This window comes from Photinus pyralis, unplaced genomic scaffold (genome assembly GCF_008802855.1).
Source record: "Photinus pyralis isolate 1611_PpyrPB1 unplaced genomic scaffold, Ppyr1.3 Ppyr1.4_unclustered_Scaffold7905, whole genome shotgun sequence".
NCBI classification, from domain to species: domain Eukaryota; kingdom Metazoa; phylum Arthropoda; class Insecta; order Coleoptera; family Lampyridae; genus Photinus; species Photinus pyralis.
Window position 1 is genome coordinate 17,276 of NW_022172274.1, and position 23,520 is coordinate 40,795.

The following is a 23,520-nucleotide window of genomic DNA, read 5'->3' on the forward strand; positions in this document are numbered from 1 at the left end:
TACACCGCCCATTAAATCGATTGTTGTAAAATCTAAACAAACGTTGTTAGGTGTAAAATCCAACTGCAGTAAAACCTATTATAAAGAATATGAAAAGTTGTTTTCATGGATGAATGGGAAGTTACTTACGAATACAGTCTTAAATGCATCCATAATGCTGGCACATATGAAGGAAATGTCAAAGGTATTTAAATCTTCTATATTTTGGTGCATTCATTCAAAACTTTAAAGCAATGCTGCGATTAAAAAGTGGAACAGATTTGGAAACATACCCTAAATTACGCGCGTTTGTGAAAGATTCAACGAAAGGATAGGTACAAAAGCCAAAGAAATGTTCTGCATTTACAGAAAGCGACCTAAGAGGATTTTTTATTTCATCCAGATGACAGTTTCAAAAGTCATACTTGAAGTATCGTTACTTAGCAACTTTAAAGCACGTGTGTTTTAAAGGCCCTTTTTCGCACGCATTTGAGTGTTTAAAACGGAGATTGTGATTCAGGTATAATAAAATAGTATATTAAAGAACAAGTTTCATAAGTAGCTGTTTTATCGCACGTGTCCAGTTTGGAAAACGAGCCGCGTAGCGGCGAGTTTTCCAAAGGACAAGTGCGATAAAACGGCTTATGAAACGAGTTATTTATACTACTTTTTCTATTTCGCGTGATTTCTATTGTAAAAAACTAAAAATAGTTCAAAATTCTGTACTACTTCACATTAGTTGTAAATGTTAAGTTGGTAGCACTGGTTCGCTTGAAGTTTCAATTTTTGCGCACATATAGCGAATTGCCATTTGGTACTGCAATTTTTGTGAAATAGAAATGGAAGAGCAGCACGAAATCATGGCCCGTATGAATAAAAGTAAGCAAATGCTTATACTTGAAAAATTTAAAGTAAATACTCGTAAGTGCTCCTTCGCACTGGGCGACTTAGCAGCGCTGCTAAGCAGAAGGACAGGACGCAGTGCAGCGCTGCTAAACAAACCAGTATAAAGAGGCACTTACGAGTATTTACTTTAAATTTTGCAAGTATAAGCATTTGCTTATTTTTATTCATACGGGCCAATAACTTGCACGCCACCTGAATTGCGGGAAATAGCAAACAGTACCGTAGATAATTTGCTTCCGCAGAAATCGAAACTAAAATATGAAAAGGAATACCTTAAATTTGACCAGTGGTGTAAAGAAAATAAAGCCCAACACATTTCGGAGAATGTTTTATTAGCATATTTTGAATTACAAACTCAATTGAAAAAGCCATCGTCATTATGGTCAATGTACTCGATGCTACGATCCTACCTAAATGTGCATAAAAATGTAGATATATCAAGATACGTCAAGTTACAAGCACTGCTAAAAAGATTTTCGCAAGGCTATGAGCCAAAAAAATCAAAAATTTTAGATTTAGAGCAAATTAATCGATTTATTCACGAGGCTGACGACAAGCATTATTTAGATACAAAAGTAAGTAGAATTTTTTGTTCTAGTGGGTAGGTACTAGCTACAGGAGAATCTTGTTTGTATTCTCGTTGTAGGTTATTTTAATAATGGGCTACAGTGGGGCATGCAGACGCGAGGAGCTGACTAATATGGCACTGGGCGACATCCAATATAAAAATGATATTGTTGTTGTATCGGTGCCTAAAACAAAAACAAATGTAATGAGACAGTTTGTCATCACCGAGAAATTTTGGATTGATATTATAAAAAAATATAGCAGCATACGCCCAGTTAATACTTGCCATCAACGATTCTTTGTAACATACCGTAGTGGTCGCTGCATTACTACTTCGATCGGAATCAATACAATGGGCAAGACGCCACGAAAGATTGCAGAGTTTCTACAATTAGCCAATCCGGCACAATACACTGGGCACTGTTTCCGGCGTTCAAGTGTCTCACATTTAGCTAACAGCGGTAGTGACTTGGTCACCATTAAACGACATGGCGGGTGGAAGTCCTCCGCGGTTGCCGAAGGATATATTGAAACGTAGGTTCAACGAAAAGTGGAAGTTGCAGGAACTCTTGCCCAAGCAAGTAAATCATCCTCATCATTACATGGGATTCTTGCACAAGGATGTACATCAACACATGTAGAAAGTGCCGTTCCCAGTGCTATAGTTGAAGGAAATATAAATAGTGTCGAACACAACATCGTAACCCACAATTTACCTGGTATCAAAGTCATTACACATGATGGAGCTGTTACCGTCAAAGTGTACAATAATTGTACATTTAATTACGCAGATAAGGACGAAATCTAAGTTTGTTGTATTTACTTTATTATGATTAAAGCTTTCGTTGTGCAATTTTAGTTAGAAAAGTTTGGTTATGTTATGTACACAGTACGAATAAAAACCATCGACTATTAGCATTTGCAATGTTACCAACAGTTGAAAACAAAATCTATGCGGTGCGTTAATGGCTAGAACGATACGCGATTGCGTGCGGTAATGGAGCTATAAACAACGCAAAATAGAAACGTTCATTTGTCAAAATTAGACACAGGCGCACAAATCGTCCCAACCTATAGGCGCACAAATCGTCCCAACCTATACCAAATATTTAACAACATATAGTAAACACAGAATTCAAGTAATTGGTGAAACCGTACTAAACTGTAGGGTAAAATCCATGAGTGCAAAAATAAAATTTAAAATCATCAACGAAGACGTCCCTGCAATATTAGGAAAGAAATCATGTCAGGAATTAGGCTTGATTCTTAGGGTAAACAAGTTAAGCATCGATCATAACCTTTACAATGGGCTAGGATGCATAAAAGCATACGAGTATGACATCGACTTGATAGATAACCCTTCACTCACGATCTTGCCACCACGAAAAATTCCACATGCAATCAGGGCAGACGTAAAAAAGGAATTAGATCATATGGAGAAGCTAGGAGTAATTAAAAAAATTACGGAACCTACACCAGTGGTCAGTCCTATGGTCATCGTTAGGAAAAACAATAGACTAAGAGTTTGCATTGACCCTACTAATTTAAACAAAAACATTCTACGCAGGCATTATCCATTAAAAACAATCGAGGAAATCTCGGCAAAAGTAAACGGTTCCAAGTATTTCACAAAACTAGATTGCAAGAAAGGTTTCTGGCAAGTCAAAGTTAGTGAACGCACTCAAAAATACTTGACATTCGCAACCCCCTGGGGTAGATATTGTTGTTTGAGGTTACCCTTCGGATTATGTTCAGCACCAGAAGTTTTTCAGGAACTAAAGAACCACGTACTAAAAGACGTGAGTAATACTGAGTGTTCAATGGACGATATTCTAATATACGCAAAAACGGAGAAAGAATTAAATTCGGCAACAGAAACGGTTATCCGAAAACTAAATGAGGCGGGACTAAAACTTAATAAAGAGAAGTGTGTTTTCGCTAAGCAAAAGATAAATTTCTTAGGGCACATATTCACGTCTAAAGGTTTAGAAATCGACCCCCAAAAAACGTTAGCCATAAACAACTTAAAAACTCCGGAAAATAAAATACAGCTCAGAAGATTATTAGGAATGGTGACATACCTCAATAAATTCATACCAAACTTGAGCAAAATCACAGAACCATTGAGAACGCTGATAAAAAAGGACGTCACGTGGTACTGGGATATAGACCAAAGCCAAGCCTTTGAGAAAATCAAGTCGCTTCTAGTAAAACCACCGGTGTTACGATATTATGACGTCACTAAAGCAGTAACTTTATCCGTCGACGCTAGCTCCAAAAGCCTGGGTGCAGTTCTTATGCAAGAAGACCAACCTATCGCATACGGTACGAGCGCACTTACACCAACCCAGCAAAATTACCCCCAGATCGAGAAGGAAGCTTTAGCAGTGAAGTACGCATGCAAAAAGTTTCACGAATATGTATACGGGAAGGAACTAACGATCGAAACGGACCACAAACCATTGGAATCCATCTTCCGAAAACCCATACAGAATGCACCACCCAGACTGCAGAGAATAATATTCGACGTTTCGCAGTATGCGCCAAGAGTCATCTACAAGAAAGGCAAAGACATACCGATCGCAGACACGATGAGCCGAGACTGTGAACAGTCGAACATAATTAATCCACCAGAAGAAGATTTTCAAGTATGCGTAGTACTAGCAGCATCAAAAACAGCTACCGAGGAAATTCGACAACATACCAGACAAGACCGGCAGTTACAAGAACTGATCAAGTACGTTCAAGAAGGGTTTCCCGAAAACATTCGTAGCTTGCCACATCACATAAAACCCTATTTTACATTTCGAGATGAAATTTCGTATTACGATGGATTATTATTTAAAAGTGATAAAATAATAATACCAAACGCGTTAATTAAAACAACGTTGGTAAAAATTCACGCGGGACATCTCGGTATAGAAAGTTGTCTAAAACGTGCTCGACAAGTAGTGTTTTGGAACGGACTGAGTAATGACATTCACAATTTTGTAAAAAAATGTGCCGTATGTGAACAAACACAAAGACATAATGACAATTTAACCGTAATAAGTAAACCTACACCAAATCTTCCATGGGAAAGAGTTGGTAGTGATCTGTTCGAATTTAAAGGACACGAATATTTGTTAATAACTGATAATTACTCTGGTTTCTTAGATTTCAGAAAGCTCAAATCTCAGACATCAGAAGAAGTAATTGACCACCTAAAGCAATGGTTTGCAGTCCACGGCATCCCATAATATCTCGAAACGGCAACGGTCCTCAATTTTCAGCAAAGAAATTAAAGGAATTTGTTCGGGAGTGGCACATCGACCATCAAACGTCCAGCCCATACCACCCACGCGGAAATGGATTAGCAGAACGATCAGTCCAAACTGCGAAAAACCTCCTACGCAAATGCAGGTTGGATGGTTCCGACATTAACTTGGCATTATTAAATTTCAGAAATACTACGAGAAATAATCAGTTGGGAGCACCTAATCAAAGACTAATGAGTCGCATTACACGATCAACCTTACCGATAACAGAGGAAATGCTCAAGCCAGCAGTGATAGAAAACGTCAAGTCGAAGTTGCAAGTGTTGAGAGGTGTCCAAGCTAAATACGCTAATCGAAACAAAAAGGAAGAGACCACACCGTTAAAAACAGGCGACGCAGTAAGAATTGAGACGTCACATCGAAATTGGATCGCAGGGAAAGTAATCGCGGAAACACAAAATCCAAGGTCAGTGGTAGTCAAAACAAACGATGGAAAGGTAATCCGTAGGAACAGCACACACCTGCACAAAACCATAGCCGAGATACCGACTCTACCAAAGGCGACCGTACCTACACCGAGTGAGGAAGAAAATCCTAGTACCACCGAAGAGACATCAGAGAACGAAGGAACGAAACCACCACCAGCTAACACTGATAAGGCGAAAACTACTCGAGCCGGACGAACTGTCAAAGCACCACAGAGACTTGACTTATAAGTGCTATTAACACTGCATTTGTTTCATTGTACATCTTGTTACTGTGTTTTACATTATTTAGTATTTGTAAATGTAAACTTAACTTGTGTTACATGTCATGTCATTGTAGAAATTTAATTTGAATGTTTGACACGCATTAAGCCTTATGCAAAGAAAAGGGGATGTAACATACGTGTATGTTTGGTTGCATATTGTAAGCAACCTATGACAACGTCGCATTTGTATATACACGGCGGCAATACGAAGTAAGTACTGTGGCGGCATGCCAACTCGCCCGTGAATGAAGTCACGCAAATAACATGCTTCCTAAACTTCGCAATTTTACAAAATCAGCCGTAAATAGCAATAAGCGTTACATTGATAACATTACAAACCCGCCCTTGAAAACAAATATGAATGTTCCCCCCCCTCCCCAACACCCTTCCCTTCGTTACGATTTATCGAAGCCAAGATCGTAGCGTCTAAACCGCGCTTTAATAAATATATGACGCTAGCAGCCCAGGTTTAAATGGTCAAGAGTTCAGTAGAGTACACTAAAGTCACTAGAGTACCGCAAACCATTGGGCTCGTGTGTTAGAGAGAGAATGCATGATTTTAGCCCAAAAATGGCGGAAGTTACCAGATTCTAGTAACTTTAATGTTAGGGATTGCTCTACCTGTTTGGAGATATCTGTCAAGTATTTGAAATTTGAATTTTCCTAATAAATCAAATATATAGCGGGTTGTTGTGTTGCAGGTTGTAAAAAAAGTAATTTTAAAGGTGTGAGGTTGTTTCCTTTACCAAGTGGTGAAAGAAATGCGAAAAGGAAACAATTATGGTTAGACTTCAATAACCTTCCCGAACACACGTTCTATTTTGGAACATATATGCCCGTTACGGAACCGTCCACAGTAGTTTAATACATCCTTATCTTGTAACGAACCCTGTGGACTCGGAGTCCACAAATTACAATAAAAAATTGCACCAATCTGCAAATATGTTCATACTACCTCAGTGTCTCGAAACGTACAACTATTGCACGGGGGCAACCCGGTTCCCTTCGCGTTAGGAAAATATCCGTATAAAAAAACACACTGCGGAGTGTGAATCTGCCTGTGTGTCCTTGAAGGTTAATAGCCAGAATTTTATGCTTTGAATTAAATAAGTTAAAGAAAAAGAACCTGCAACTTGTAAGCATGTAAACAGTAAACTGTTAGCAGTAATATTAAATTGCGTAAAAAAGGGGAATTCGAAATGATGCCTCCCTTGTTTGGATATGCAAAACTTTGGTCTACTGAGAAACCGGGAACAGCTTATAACAAAATATTCATATAGGGATAAGAAAAGAAGAACCGCAGATTATGTTACGGGAATGAGAAAGCAATATACCGGGTCAATATTCCAAAACCGAACATAGGGAATTAACATGAGAAAAACGTTTTTTGCAGATCGTTACTCCCTGTGTTAACTTAGAAGGTTTATAATGACACCAATCGAAAGGAGATTTTCTTCTCACCTTATACGGATTAGTTCATTTTCAGGTGTATTTCTCATTATTTTATAAAAAATTCGGCAATAAACCCAATTACCAAAATCATGTACGTTAATTAAGCCATGACTAGGAAGACAGAAAGTAGATTCCAACGTTACTCAAGTCGAAATCAATATCAGTTTATGGCAACTGCCATTAATTTGTTTGTAAAATGTATTTCGCTGAGGGCAACGTATTTATAATAAACAACGTATAGTCGTATACAGTGGAAATAGTTACTCTAGTAAGCGATATTTACTTTCCGTGAATTTTAATAGGCGTTCATTCCGTCTGTTACAAAACCTTTTTCAATTCTTTAGAAAAATTTCCATGGCTTAACATAATTTTAGTACCTAATTGGATATATTGTCGAATTTTTGATAAAATAATGAGAAATACACCTAAAAATAAATTAATTCATATATCATTAGATGAGACAAAAAATCTTCTTTCGATTGGTGTTATCATAAACCCTCCAAGTTAACATGGGGAGCAACAATCTGCAAAACGTTTATCCCATGCTAATTGCTACAGTGATATTCATGTAGAAGTAGACATATGGATTTCCTATAGGAATTTCCAATGTCTACTTTTACATGAAAAAAGTCTCCTAAAGACGCCTAATTTTATGCAACCAAAGTAACTACCTACAACAAATGAGGATGTAATAAACATAAGCATTCCAATACACCGCCACCTGTGACCTGCGATGGCGAGCGCACCTCAAATCGAGCACTGCTTCTTCCTATTTTTACAAGAAATAGTCAAGTTTGGAACATACCTATCGCATAATTAATTACGCATCACAATTTAAGTACAATATATATTTTATAAATTTGTAAGTAGTATAACAATGTTACGTAAGAACAAATTAAAATTTGTACCAATTAACAGCAATTTAATAATTTCGTATGAATGCATTAAGGACATCAAAAATATTGCATATAATAATGCAAATATAAGATACATCTTTTACTTTTTCTGGCAATGATATGTTAATAAATAATAAATGTTTAGATATTTTATGGTAAGATTAAGCAGATATGAGTTTCTATAATATGTACATTACGTTAAAAAATTTTGTATAGAGATAACATTTGATAAGAATTTCTGTAAATCTAGAAATTAATCTTTTAACAACAAAAATACACAACTTTTAAACATTATTGTTACTTTTAATTCTTAAAACCTTGACTATAAAATTGCAATTATTTAGAAAACAAAACAGATATGTTGTGCTTTATATAAATGGGGTTTAAGTTATGTATACATCATAACTTTGAAAGATCTTTTAAAGTATTTACTTCTAAAAGAATACTTTTCCTTATTATTCATATAAGTAGTATACAAGACAAAATGGAGCATTCATACTTTTAACACTAACAATCCTTATGTGCAAATATTGAAAATTGTTAACAGGGCTACTACTAAAATCCGTAGTTCAATTCCTGCATGTTATTGTTCTGTTTATACATTGACAAATTCAAATTTACGTTACACAAAAATATCTTACACATTACAAGCATTGTAATTACATATTGTATCTCTTCCATTTTTCTGTACATCTTACTTTGTTAATTTATTTATAGAACATCACTCAATTCAAATAATTTTGATATATGTATAACCTACCTAGCGGGTATCTTTTGATGCAAACCCAGTGTTGTGCATCCATTATCTTGGGAGTGCGGACTAGACTGGTCGCAAGTTCACTCAAGAAATGGTCACACACAGAACTATTTATCTATACAACAAAAAGTATGGCACTTTCCCACACTGTGATTTTGTAAAAATTTGACTAGAAGTTATCATCACAAGTGTTTAAGTAGTATATAGGTAGATATATGTTGTTCTCTTTTAAAATGTTATTATATAAACTGACCATACAAAATAACTTGAAGCTTAAGACTGGATTGTTATAATTTGAGAAATAATAATTGATGTATTTTAGAATTGTATGACTTAGTTAAATCACCTTTTTTTCATTTTAGAACAGATAAACATATACAAATGTAGGTATATCTGTGATTTTAGGTTGCCAACGTATGGACATTACAGTCTTACTCTCCAAGTTCAATTTAAGAGGACCCCAAACGCTTTTGGTTGATGGAGAACAGTTCTAGCTACTTTGAATGTCCAGTAGATATCAATTACCGTTTTCATTAGTGTATAACAATGACAGTGAAACTAACAAATAAATTAAAGGTAAGTATTTATAATAAGAATCATTAGAACTAAAACGTAAAATTTGAAACATATTAGTAGACTTTGTAAATTACAAACAATCTAAAAATATAACATCACACAGTATAAGACACAGCTTTTACTTAATTACTTATTATATAAATAATGATAGACGGGATGTGTAAACAAGCACCATTGCATTGTAAGTGTGAAAACTTTAGAATCACAGTAGTGGAGCTATACGGATGCAGAATAAATGGTTACACCTGACATTACGACTATGACACTATAGACAAAGAAGAGATTGAGATTGTGAACAAAATCTAGAGCAGTAGTTTTTTCAACGTTAAGAATGATTTATGGCTTTTTTAGATGTACCTACCAATTACCATAATGATAATAGTGGTAACGTCGCAGTGTCACACATTTAGTAAAAACCTTCTTAATATATCACAAGTTGCATTCTACAGCAAACGAATTATATACTAATAAACTCATTGTATGGCGTAAACAATATCAAGTATAGGTAACGACAAATAAGCATCGCACCATTGCCACATTGACATAGACATTTGAATAAATAAATATCCGCATCCGTATAGGTTACATGTTGGTAGGTACCTGCCTTTCATTCACTACTAGTTCTCCAAAGAAAGTTAATTAGATAGGTACTTTATAAATACAGGTTAGGTGTATTATTATAATTAAGAATAATTACAATATGCGTTTTGTGTAAAGTTGATACGTACTTACTTTACATATCGTTTGTTCCCTTTCTTTTTAAATTAAACTTCTAACATATAACTAGTAATATAACACCTCTGATGGTGTTTCTTGGTGAGAAAGAAGTTAAATGTTAAATCAAACTATAATTAGTTTCATCAATGTGGCTGATTGTCATATCATTGAAAAGTAATTTAGGATAAGATACTAAAAGTGATCTTGTTTAATTAAGTAAGTTCTGTTTTACCATTACAAAAAATTGATTTAACATTCAACATCCTCTTAATAATGAAACAGAGGTAAACTTCTATAAAGATCTAACCACTCTATGATATTTTGTCTAGGAGTCATGATTTCCACTCCTTGAATTTGCGAAGAGATACTTTTTTAAGACGCGAAACAGCAGCCAGAAGATCTGAGTCTTTGGAATCATCGTCACTGAGAGTTTCACCTTCCGAATGTACTTCGCGTTGGCACTGAGAACGCGGTTGCAGCATTTCTTTTTCAGAACTCACCTTACCGCGCACAAAACCTTTATTTTTATCTTCGCTAGATTTGCTTTTCCATTTCGAAGTGGTAGGATCACTCAGTGCAGCTTGCACAGGCGCTTTAATACTGTTTGTGGCTACGCTACGCGCCGCATTCAGTCCCCGACTGATTCGATCTAAGGTTGCCAATCGTAAACTAGTTGTAACTCTACTTTTTCGCAAACTTGTGGGAGTAGCGTGAGTACGTTCTTGCATTATAAATCTGCCGATTGTTTGCCAATGTGATTGAGCACTGTATACGTTTTCATCATCAGCAAGGGCTCGTTGTTGTAAATTATGACTAACTCCGCCCCATTCTAATTCTTCAACGATTACAAAATTAGTAGGTTCTTCCAGTCTTCGTGCTTTTACCAGAGCCTGAGCAATTACATCTTGTGAGCAAGCATTGAGGGGCACTTTGAGGATGCAGTAAGGTATTTCTGGCGATACATTGTATATACATACTAGGAAAGTGTCGTTTTCTTCCCACGCATTACTTGGTGCTCCATCTGATTTTCTTGCTTCGCGTTCCCGATTGGCTACGCTCCGAATCGACGATAACCAAGCCCGACTGCTCGGATCGTCCCCCATACGTTTCAAAATAAATTTTCCCTCTCCTTTCCATTTAGATTGCGCCTGTAACGGTCTTTCGTCTAAATCTAATATACGTTGAGTTGATGGCAAATCGTGATCTTTCTTTTCCCACCCTCTTGCTACTTCTTCTACTATAATGTAATCGTTAATTTTGTCGGCAGATATATTTGCTTTCTGTAAAGCCAAAGCTAGAACTTCTTGGGTGCTACTTTCCTGAGTAACCTTTAGTATGGTGTATGGTTCTTCAGCAACGACACCATAAACCATAAGAAAAAACATTCGTCGTTTAACGCAAAGAGGCGTGCCGGATATTCCAATGTATGTATTATCGGCGCTTACGTCACTTTGTGCCTTTCCGTCTTTTTTACTTCGATCTAACGAATCGCTTGTATCTGTATTTTCGATGCTTTCTTCCTCGGTGCGCGAGTATATAAACAATGTAGACATATTTAAAGACCGATTTTGAGGCGAGCGCAACCTTAAGTGCCGGTAGCCTGGTCGCAAACACTTGAGAGGAAGTATTCTTTGAGCTAATACATGATTGCTTGTGGCATCTACTATACAAAATCTCACAAACGCCAACCCTTGGAACATGACCCGAAAATGAAACGTGTCGTTCCAAATAGGATTCAAAGCATTCTTTTGCATAATTTTTGTTTTTTGCTTATTGCAGTCTACTGGAATTCCAATAATTTCAACTTCCACATAAGTACTGGTAGTAACATTTCCTTGATTCACGTACTGACCGGATACGATATTTATAACAATCTGTGCCGAATGTAAACCGTCAAAGGTCTTATCCCAAGGATTAAATCTTCGGTACATTACGTGTGATTTATCCCACATCACTTTAGGTTTGCTTACGAATCCACACCTGCCATTCATTTCAAACATGGCTGTGTTCAATTGCATGGCAATATCTTCAGTTTGATAGTTTAAAGCGGACATTTGTATACCAAACGACCAGAATATCACAGGATTAAAATTAGATGAATCTATTCTCATTCCCGCAGGATATGTTCTCATTAGCTGGGTTTGAGTGTGTGCTACTAATGCCAGTGATTGCTTGCGACATAACTTTTTCGCAGTGTTCTCATTTATGGAAGAGCATTGAAAGCAGGGGTGAGTAATTGGGCGAATTGGTTTTGGTTCCGGTTCATGTAAAATTGCTTCGGTTTCCATTGAGGGCCCTCCAGCGGTTGAACTTACATTTGATATAGAACTACTAATCGTCGTAACTATTGAACTGCCAGAACTGGACATTCCAGGTTTTGGGCGTTGTTTAACAGAACTACTTGGGCTGATGGTATTAAGACCACGAAATTTTATTGCCTAAAAACACTCGTATATAGTATAGTAGTCAAATTAATTCCTATCTAATTTACTTGTATATAAACAACCATATCCGATAAATCTTTTGAAATTTGACTGCTTCTTTTTTTGAGTTTATCATCTGGCAAACCTCGTTTTGCAGAGCTTGTTTTAGACGATACGTGACCTATCCCAAATGAGCGAGGGGAGTCCGTTGTTGAAAGCATAGTATGCATAGCCTTTTCTGTAATAGCATATCGCATGTTTTTTTTGTTATTTATTGAGCCACTTACCATCAATATTGTCTTCATCATCTTCATCGTCATAATCATCGTCACTAAAATCGTCGTTAAAGGAACTACTGCTGGTGTTACTGATTATTGAACTAGTACGGCCAGGCACAGAATGTCTCATTCCTGAAGATGGTCTAAAAGTATGATGTACCTATTAATATGCATTATAAAACGGACTAACCTGGTGATTGGAGTTGGCATTGCAGAATAACTTGGCAAGGGTAGAGGCACTTCCATAATAAGTTTTTTGTTTTTAATAAGGATTCTATACTTTAACTGTTCTGGTGAAGGCAACGTTGGTTCATCACTATAATCCGTATCAAACAAAAAGTTTGATACCAATTTGTCTCCAAAAATTCTCTAAGATTTTATGATGAATAACTTGCTATACAACGCAATACCTCTCACCTGGAAAATATGTGCCATTCTGTTTTGCTGTTGCAATGAGCAATGGTTCTCAATTGATAGTATCACAGGGTATGGAGACGTAATAAATGCGTTTCTCTCAATTGTTTCAACAACCGCATTAAAAGGAATTTTTGTTGTGAACGTGTGTCCGTGATATATCATCGGATTCCCATCATCTCCATCCCAACAATCTAACTCTACGCATCTACATCCGGTCAGTAAAACCTAAAAAATACTTAGCAGTTGAGATACAAACACTTCTTATTAATCTACCTGACTATAAAGTTCAACCGAAGACTCCCCTTTAAGTTGATGCCCTGTTAGATATGTATTATGCGACGACGCTATATAATACGTTGACATTGGTCGATTCATATCAGATTCATCAGGCACTTCTTGTTCATTTATAAACGCATAATTGCTCTTGTCCATTAAGTACCTTGCAAATCCTTCAAATGATAAGCAATGTTGTGATCGCAAGCTCGAATCTGGTTCGTGTCTCTAAAAGTGTTTATTGTAAGAGTCAGACATACATTTTAACGAATTACCAAAACAAAATACATCCAAAAGAATCTTATAAAAGAGCCAATGTGGTTTTGTATAAAAAATTGCTTATGCAGCTGATTGCGGCTTTACGAAACACTTTTCTTGGTAATAGACTCGACAAGATGAAAAAACTAAAAATAAATCTCTAAGGTTCCCGAAATCCGTTTTAAAAATCTTCTCGAATGTAGGTATTGTAAGTTTTGAGACTCCTCTCGACGCTTTTCGTTTAAAATAAGCGCAGCGTTCTGGAAAGTTCGTGGTACCGTCATTACACAAAACATTTTTAATCACTTTCGTGACCTTTGCAGACCTTCGGGAGAACTTTTATTGTGAGTACAGTGGTTGCTTATAGCATTGTTAAAATATTTAAACAATGCTTATAGCCATCTGTTGCCTCCATGCATTTACATCGTTTTTTTAAAGTATATGTGTCTATGCTCTATTATATGCCACCGTTATGGTAAATGCGTTGTTAATTTGTGCTTACCAGTTGTATAGGTTTAGTGGAAGAGCAGCCCTATGGCTGAATTACGCCTATTCTAATTTCTAATAAAGGTATTATTATTATTATATCCTAGAGGCTTTTTGTTATGCTAAGAAACACATCGTGTCGATCATATAACAGACTGAGGTACACTCACATGACACTCGTCTAAAATGCAATTTGGGAGTAAAATTTTGCAGATTAGTTAAAACCCTGAATGGTATCAAGTACCTACCAATCTCAATCATTATGCAATCGTCTTCCCTCGACCATAAAATCTCTACCGTTTAATAAATTTAAACTAAAAATTAAAAAATTTCTCATTCGGCACTCATTATTTTGATGAGTTTTACGCATATAGGGTGAGTTTATGTAAAGTTTGTGATTTTTTTGTAGTTTGTGAATCTTGTTTGCAATTTACCATTTATACTCAACTTTTTTTAATGTTTTATTGACAAATGTAAGTGTATCAAACACGTTAGCACAAATATATTATTATTATTATTATTATTATATACATAGCCCTGTATATATGTGTATATAAATTTAAGAAAAATTCTCTGTATATAGAAATACAACTAAACGACACCGAATATTGCACTAATACCGAACTTTGATTATATGTAGGTATATTCAAAGATACAGATGAGTGGTTCGAGGGTTTTAAATTTTATTAGTAACGGGCGATCAAAAAGGATTGACGTCGAGTAGCCTTTTGAACATATATCAACAAACGCTGTAATAATGTTAAACCTTTGAATGTAAAATATTATAGTCAAAGGTTAAACTTGAAGTCACTCTGAGATAGAGTGACTTTAAATTATGTTAAAGTCTCTAGATCACTACAGTGATGATGCTTTTTGATTCATGTGTAGGGTGGAAGTTACTTGGCATGGCAGTTCAATTGACAGTTGCGGCGCTTGCTGGAACTGATAATGTAGGGCCGGTTTAAGTTTGTATTGACGTTACCAATTCTACTGATTCTAGATAATCAGGTATTCTATGGTAGTGTGGCTTAAGCCCATCACACAATGAAAAAAATAAGGAATAAGAAATATGAAATATGGAATAGGAAATAGTGACGCCGTGCACGCAAAACACAACAAACAATTAGCAACAGACTATAAGCCAATCAGAACACTCATGCCATTTGAATTTATGTCATTATAATGGCAGCTAAATGTAAGGCAATAGCAGGCTAATTGCACCGACGCGACATCAAATATAATTCCAAGTTCATAACTTCACAAAAACAACACCTCATACTTGTTTTATTTTAGGTTAACGAGATAAAATAATAAATATAGAATAGGCGTGCACGCCTCTTCTAATGTCATTGGTTCGCAATATGAAATAAGGAATAACAATTCGACTGAACGAAATTATTATTTCTTATTTCCTAGGTTTATTTCAATGTTGCGTGCAAATCCATAAAGATCAGTAGATTGAAAATTGTTATTCCTTATTTGTTATTTCATATTTCTTATTCCTTATTTTTTTCATTGTGTGATGGGCTTAAGTCAAGTTAAGTATATAGAAATGCAGGCCCGGATTGGGCCGACGGGTAATCGGGCAAAACCCGATGGGCCGCCGCCTCGATGGTTTTGGCCGGGTTCGGGTTGTACAAACATCAAACATTGAAATTTAAATGTTTTACAAAATTCAAACCGAATATATCGACTCCATCCCTGTATGGATTACTTTTCCTGGCATTTTCCCTTTTAAATTTAGAAATACAGAGACAGTTATTATGATGACGCAGTATACGAACATTGGGTACGTTCAACGGGCTTAGCTGCTGACCGCAAAATTTTATTGAACGCATTGCTAACTACCGCTGTTAGCAATTGCTTACTTTAGCTGACCGCAATGCTCAGCATCAATTTTTAATTCTAACTTCTGCTGTCAGCGTAAAAAAGGCGGGATACCATGGCAATTTAAAAGTTTTGTTGACAGTACATTTGCTTTAACCATTGAACTATATACTCTGTAACCTATAATTCCGTACCAACCTTTAAATTGACATGCCTTGAACAACGAAAGTGTTTTATATGTGTGCTTTCTGAATATTGTGGTACAACATGGGGAATTTTCAGTAATATTTGATTTAAATTACTATGCTATTGTGCGTTCTCATAATTAATGTATTTATATAAGGTTATGGTTATTAGCGCTATCAAGAAATTAAGTAAATAATATTTGATCCATCACGTACACATATAAGTAATAAGGTTATGTTGAATTTTGAATTAAAAATGTCAAATTTAGAAGCGTTCAACACACTACATTTGCTGACCGCAAAATTAAATCAGCTGCTAACTTTTGCTATGTTCGTTGAACGTACCCATTGTTACGATAACTGACCCGTGGGCCGTGACTGCGCGCGCACTAAGCAGGCAGAGTCATGCTCACGCTCACCTACAGTATTCGTGTTGGTTTATCGGTATTCGGTGTGTAGTTAGCAGTTACGCTTTGGCCGCGCAGGAAAATGAGCAAACGTGTAAAAGATGGTGCTGAAAAACAACGAGATAGAAAAAAGACAAAGAGGGATAATGAAGCGGCACAGTGTCATAATATCGGAGATATGATTAAAAGTATTGGTGTGAAGGTAAGTCTGCAAAATATGTAAATTATAGTAAACTCATACACTGATGGGCGATGGCGCCAAGGCCGTCAAGCAATTCTTTTAGTAGGCAGTGAGGCAGTGCATTGCATGTCGTTTGACTCATGAAATTATTTGTTGTAGACAACCGAGCCGAACGAAGGTGTAAGCTCAGCAGTTCCATCTACCTCTACTTCTACTTTCGCAGATTTTGTAGAGATTACAGAATTTGGGGACTGTGACTGTGAAGTAAATCATTTAGTTAGCGATGAATCAATTTCTCGTCAATTTGATGAGATAAATCAGGTAACGGTAACATTCTTTTTTTACTCTGTGTTTAGGTACCTTCTGTTATTTTGATTGATATCAAACATTCAAACAACAAATTGCTTTGCTTCTAGACTGATGATATGCTTGAGTCACATCGAAGTAGAGACGAACAATCGCTGCCATTGATCGACAAAGTAAATGCTTTTGAAAAGAACGAACACGAAAATCGAGAACCTGGGACCGTTGACAAATTTAAAAGACCATCTAACAACGACTATCATACTTTTTTTAAAATTCATCCGATACAACCCTCTGAAAAGGACAAAATGAAATTCAACCCAAGTTTAGCTTATTATTGAGAAGATTTTAATGGCAGCAAAATCAGAAGACAATGGATTTCGTGTTGCGAAGAGAATAATACATTTTTCTGCTCATTCTGTTTAGCATTCAGCAAAGAAGACAATTCATTCACGCAAGGTTGCAAAATCGATCCTCGCAGAATATACGATCGGATAAGAGAACACGAAAAATCGATGGCCCATCAAGCATCTGCAGAATCGTTTTTATTAAAAAGTCAAATGAAAGATATACGCAGCATATTTACCGACACCTCCAAAAAAAGGCAAGAAATTAATGAACGTAGAGAAGTCTTGAAACGAGTTGTCGAAACAGTTAAAACTTTAGGAAAACGAGGTCAAAGTTTCAGAGGGGCCAAAGATGCTGAAGCTGCCTACACTCTGAATGATACCAGTGCCGACCATGGCAATTTTTTGGAAATTCTTTTGTTACTTTCAAAATTCGACCCAATTCTCAAAGTTCACATAGATAAATCTATAGAATTAAGCCGTAAAGCTCACCTTAAGAAAACCGATCAAAATAGAGCCGGTCGTTCTGGATCAATCAATACCTTCTTATCAAAAACTACTGTGAATTATATTATAGAGTCAATATCTTCGTTGATGAAAAAGAAGATTTCTGAAGAAGTCAATAAGGCTGGGATGTTTTCCATCAAAATTGACTCAACGCAAGATATCAATGTTCACGATCAGTTAAGTGTGATTGTCAGATATGTTGCCGAAGATGTAAAAGAAAGATTATTGGGAATAATAAATTGTACCTCTGGTACAGGTGCCAACTTATACCAAATTGTAATTGAATTACTTGTTAAAAATGGTATTGATGTGAAAAATTGTGTTGGTAGTGCTATTGATGGTGCTTCAAATATGCAAGGCCAATATAAGGGTTTTTCAGCGCACATGGAAAAAGAATTGACTGGTCAAGTGCATGTTTGGTGTTATGCACATGTTCTGAATTTGGTGATGGCTAATACCACTAGCATTTGCGTTGAAGCAGTTTCATTATTCGGCGTCCTTAATGAATGTGCAGTGTTTATTCGTGAGTCGTATAAAAGAATGGCAGTTTGGGATACTGTGACTGACAAAAAAAAGAAAATGTTGTCTTCAATTGGAGAAACCCGTTGGTGGGCAAAGGACAAAAGTCTTATACAAATGTTTGGACATTACAATAATCCAACAAATGCAGGTTTTATAGAAATTATATTAACGCTAGAAGAACTTGCTAGTTCACACAATTTCACAAACGATGTGCGTTTCAAAGCAAAGTCGATAGCTGACTCGTTGAAAAAGTTAGAAATGATACTAACTGCTCACATTTTTTTGAAGATATTTGAATCTACAACTCCATTATCGAAATACCTTCAAACAAATGGAATGAATTTTATCATGGCATTTAAAATGGTTGAACATACCATGAATATTCTTAAAACGGACTCACGAAGATTTGAAGAAGTATTGGCAGCTGCCAAAAAATTTCTCGTTTGGGCTAATCATAGAAGGGATGCTGAATCAGAACAAACAACGCCAGATACTGATAATGATGGCGTTGAAGTAGTACGGGAAACATATTTTACATCTAGTTTTGCTACAAGACGAATCATAAAAAGAACAAAAATCCCTGGAGAAAGAAGTAATGACGAGTGTATCACCGACCCAAAGAAAAGATTTGAAATACAGGTTTACAACGATATTTATGACAATGCTTTGCTAAGTTTGGAAAACAGATTCACAGGTCATCAAAAATTATTTTTGGACATTGCTTGGTTAGATAGATCCATCCTACTTTGGAGAAATTGATCGTTTGCCAGATGATTCATTTCAAGATATTGCAGATAACAAAACATAGCAATCTCATTGTGACCTCGGCAGACATTCGGAGTGAGCTCAAAGATTTTGCGAAGAAATGGAACAAAATGAAAGCGGTCTTGGTAAATGTAGGACGCAAATCGATATCCAACGAAGATGATCACGAACCTCTACCTATGACTACATGTCGTCAAACATGCAAAAATTGCGTTGTATGTTGTTTTACAGTTTTGCTCCAGTATAAATTACATACTGTGTCATACAATAATCTATATAATGCTTATAAATATGTCTTAATTAACATTGTCATATTTTTTGTCAGATGAGGGAAGTAACGACGATGCTTATAGTAGTGATGATTCTTTGGCAGATAAAAACTACGTACCAGATACATCATCTTCTGAGGATCATGAATCTTCCAGTAGTGAAGAAATCGAGTCGCCACTAACAAACGCTAATATCGATCAAGAAAGGAACGATAACGCCACTGATGAATGGATTGACATAGAGGATGATGACACTGGCGAAGATATCGTTTCTCAAAAATGTACACTTAACATCACGAATTCAGATATTGAGGAGCCAAATGATGCATTTGGCCGCTTTATTACCAGTGACATATTAGACATTATTGTTAATGAGACAAACATTTATGCCACGCAACAGTTGACTGTCCAGCGTTCCAGAAAATCCAGACTAAATTCCTGGACTGCGACTAATCGAGATGAAATAAGAGCATTTTTAGGTGTTACTTTAGCTATGGGCCTTACTCAAGTTCCTCATATTAATCTGTATTGGTCCAAAGATCCCATGTTCCACAACCGCTTTGTAGCAAATGCTATTACACGTGATCGGTACCTTTTGCTGTTAAAATTTTTACATTTCGCAAACAATGAGACCAGTGATGCATCTAATCGACTTTATAAAATAGCACATATAGTTTCACTCATTCTTAAAAATTTTCAAAAAACTCTAACACCTGGTAATGTACTTGTTATAGATGAGTCAATGATGCCTTTTAGAGGAAGACTCCTTTTCCGACAGTATATTCCAAATAAAAGCCATAAATATGGAGTTAAATTGTACAAACTTTGCTCACCTGAAGGTTACACTTTCAACGTAATAATTTATACAGGAAAAGGCGATACAGTACCGGAGTTTGGACATTCACAATCAGTTGTCATCAAGCTACTTGATTGTGTTGAAGATAAAGAAGGAAAAATCCTATATGCCGATAACTATTACTACAGCGTTCCCCTTGTTAGTCGGTTACTGAAAGAAAAGATGATGTACTGTGGCACATTGAGGGCCAATCGGAAAGGTTTACCACCTTCATTTGTTACTAAAAAGAACATCAAACGGGGTGAAATATATGGGAAGAAAAAGGGTTCCATCAAAATCATTAAATGGATGGATAAAAGGCAGGTTTTGATGATTAGCAGTGTACCTTCACATAATACGAATTTACTACCCATTGGGAAGAAAAACAAAAAAGGAGAAGAAATTGTTAAGCCACTATGTATTATACAGTACAATTCAGCAAAAAAGGGCGTTGATTATTCAGATCAAATGTCTTCGTATCATAGTGTCCTTAGAAGGAGTTTGAAGTGGTATCGGTAAGATCTTCTTTATATATTTTTGGCCATTATTTTCCCTGTTCTTTTTACAGAAAGGTCATGTTCGAAATGATCCTTGGGACATGTGTCGTCAATGCACTAATTTTATATAACATGTGTTCTGAAACTAAACTTAGTATTACGGAATTTAGAAGGCAGCTAGCATATTCACTTGTTAAACCTATGGAGCCACCAAAACCTCCTAAAAAGAGAGTACACAGTTTAACAAAACCAGATGGTCCTGGGCGGAAGAAGCGTAAACCTTGCAAACAGTGCCGTCAGGTTTTAAAAGCATCAGGCTTATCCCATCGTGAGGTGGATAAGAAGGTTAGAAGAGTGGTCACTTATTGCGCAGATTGTCCAGGCGAACCCGGATATTGTTTAAATTGTTTTAATGAGACTCATAAATAGGTTTTTTAATCTCTGAAGAAGTGTTTAGTTTTCGTACAGTATTTGTTTTTTGTTTTATGATTTTTACTTTACTTACTTATTTAGAATTTTAACAATGAATTGACTTGTATTTGTAACATGACATTTAGGTGTACCCAAATATCCTTATAACAAGATATTAAAACGTTACAAATATTATATAGCGCGCGTTTTACAGGTTTTACTGAGAAAAGGGTTTTTATAAGGTATAGTACACAATTATCTTTACTTCTATGCGGCACGTATCCCAGGAGGCATGCGCTGTTCTGTTCATATAAAGATTACTTTATTTAGATAAGATCCGCACCTCATATTACTGCAGAAGTGTGAAAAATAATAAATAGAGGGCTCTACTTGCTTCATGCTTACACATGCCACAAATGGCATGGGTCGCATATAAACTAAATACGTTCACATGCCCCCATAGGCATGTGTCGCGCATTAAATGAATCGTCAAAAATGACAACCGCAGTCAACGTGTTAATCGATGTATGTACATGTAGCAGAAATTGTTGTAAGTTAATTTAAAAGGGGCCGGTTTATAGTGACAACCCGGGCCGAAAAATGCTCCCAATCCGGGCCTGTAGAAATGCCTCGTGATTTTCACTATTTTATGTTTAAGATGAATTTGTGTTAAATGTAGTTGTTTGTTTAATATACCCTTTTATTATAAACGCGATTTTGTGCGTATTGTTAATAGATTATGGGCCCAGGACCCAGGAAAGGCTAAAACGCGATTTTGTACAGTTTGTTCTGGGTTTTTGAAGTTCAAGTTAAATAACGGGTTTTCCAATAAGAGGTGTTATTTTGATATTCAAAGGAAAGTACCATTTTTTACATTTTTTAAGATAAATGATCGGATATTTATTACATTATAAAGAGGAAGGTATGCCGTTAATAATGGAAAATAACATCAGCTAAATGACCACGATGACCACGCCTACAAGACCATATCCTTTTCATAAAATTTTCCGTAACCAAATCGCAAAGTGGCTGCCCTATGTCCTCGATAGCTTCACGAATTCCATCTTTGAGGTCTTGATCGATGCTGAGCTGTTGGCGTAGACCTTGTCTTTCACGTGGCCCCAAAGGAAGAAGTCGCAAGGTGTCATATCACAACATCTCGTGGCCAATTGTGATCACCTCTTCAAGGGATGACACGGCCCGGAAACTTTTCCCGTAAAGATTCGTTGTTTGTGTTTGTGTTGAAGCGTGTATCGTTCCATTTTTATTACTTAATGGCGTAGTTTCTACTTGTATAATGTCAAAAAATGACAGCTTCAAAACTGACATCTACCGAAATAGCGGGCTATTCAAAATAACACTCTATATTGCTGTTTGCACCGGTCCGTAAGCCAAAAAGACCGTACACAAAACACCTAAACAAACCTAGCTAGCTCAAACCTTTATATTTCCCGGAACAAAACTTCTCCCCAGCACAGAGGAGGAAAATGCCGCAACACAAACTTGCCACAAACTCGGCTTGTTACTCCGTAAAACGGAAACTCTACTAACGTCCAATGCTGGTTGGTTTTTACACAATACAAACTACGGTGGTAACTCGCCGAAGCGAAATAAATTTCTTCACTAAACTCAAAAACTGCCCTTACTGGCAACCAAACTCACGATAAAACTTCAAAACTCCAAAACAAAATTTCAAACTTCAGCAAATGTAGATCTGCTCACAGAATAAGACCTTCACAGAACAGAAACATAAATGGCGCTAAATTGTCACTGATTACAGCGTTTCCCGTGGTTGTACAGAGAACTATTTATCGCAGGCTCAAATATTTTTTGACAAAACCTGTAATTTTGCTCGTTACAGGAAATATACACATGGTTTTACACATGTCAATTTTGACTTTTGAAGGATTTAAAACATGAACAAGTTATGTGACCGTAAAAAGTGTTGTGTGGCGGATTGTAACGATAAAATATCAAAAAGGCATCGTTTAGCATATTTTGAAACGCGAAGAGGGTTGAAATGTGCTGTTATTTCTCTCTCCTATTTATGCAAGGTATGGAATTTATAAATTACCAACGGTATAGGTGCAAAAGGGTGTAGACTTGAGTTTTATATTTATATAGACGTAGATACTTATATTGTAAATTCGTTTTTTAAGATAATTCAACAACTTCCACCCTCGCTTCTCAAGTAACAAGTAAGCACCAGGATCAAGTTAACATTTCTTGTCAAAAACTTGTGTGACAATTTGCTGAAACGGTTTTATTACCTCTTGGAACAAAAAATTTAGTTCTCAAGATATTTTTAACAAACATTTAGTCCAAACAGCAATTAAAACCAAATATTTCGCACGACAAATTGGTATGTAAGAATCTTTCTGCAAAGTGTTAACATCTACCAAGCGTAAGTTCCACTCACTTCTGAGTTTTATATGTAATTTGTAAACGTGTAACTTAAGTTCTCTGTGTTA

General features: G+C 36.1%; 2 protein-coding genes across 2 annotated transcripts; one reads left to right on the plus strand and one right to left on the minus strand.

Annotated features, from left to right (window-relative positions):
- Positions 1-1,253: 1,253 nt before the first annotated feature.
- On the plus strand, positions 1,254-2,020 carry LOC116182891. The gene is made up of 2 exons (XM_031503451.1): positions 1,254-1,460; positions 1,532-2,020. The coding sequence occupies exons 1-2, from the start codon at positions 1,272-1,274 to the stop codon at positions 1,988-1,990; spliced, it is 648 nt and encodes a 215-aa protein (XP_031359311.1). The 5' UTR covers positions 1,254-1,271; the 3' UTR covers positions 1,991-2,020.
- Positions 2,021-7,804: 5,784 nt separating this feature from the next.
- On the minus strand, positions 7,805-13,554 carry LOC116182890 (1-phosphatidylinositol 4,5-bisphosphate phosphodiesterase epsilon-1-like). The gene is made up of 7 exons (XM_031503450.1): positions 13,525-13,554; positions 13,250-13,477; positions 12,977-13,201; positions 12,750-12,928; positions 12,569-12,702; positions 12,350-12,519; positions 7,805-12,296 (listed from the first exon to the last, which is right to left on the minus strand). The coding sequence occupies exons 1-7, from the start codon at positions 13,537-13,539 to the stop codon at positions 10,191-10,193; spliced, it is 3,057 nt and encodes a 1,018-aa protein (XP_031359310.1). The 5' UTR covers positions 13,540-13,554; the 3' UTR covers positions 7,805-10,190.
- Between the last annotated feature and the right edge of the window lie 9,966 nt (positions 13,555-23,520).

What these genes read in the sequence shown, in the direction of transcription:
- LOC116182891 (XM_031503451.1), top strand. Translation starts at nt 1,272, where the DNA reads ATGTACTCGATGCTACGATCCTACCTAAATGTGCATAAAAATGTAGAT. An exon ending in AGCATTATTTAGATACAAAA is followed by an intron (nt 1,461 to 1,531) that starts GTAAGTAGAATT and finishes TTCTCGTTGTAG; the next exon opens with GTTATTTTAATAATGGGCTA.
- LOC116182890 (XM_031503450.1), bottom strand. An exon ending in ATGCCAACTCCAATCACCAG is followed by an intron (nt 12,703 to 12,749) that starts GTTAGTCCGTTT and finishes TCATACTTTTAG; the next exon opens with ACCATCTTCAGGAATGAGAC. An exon ending in ATATGGTTGTTTATATACAA is followed by an intron (nt 12,297 to 12,349) that starts GTAAATTAGATA and finishes GAGTGTTTTTAG; the next exon opens with GCAATAAAATTTCGTGGTCT.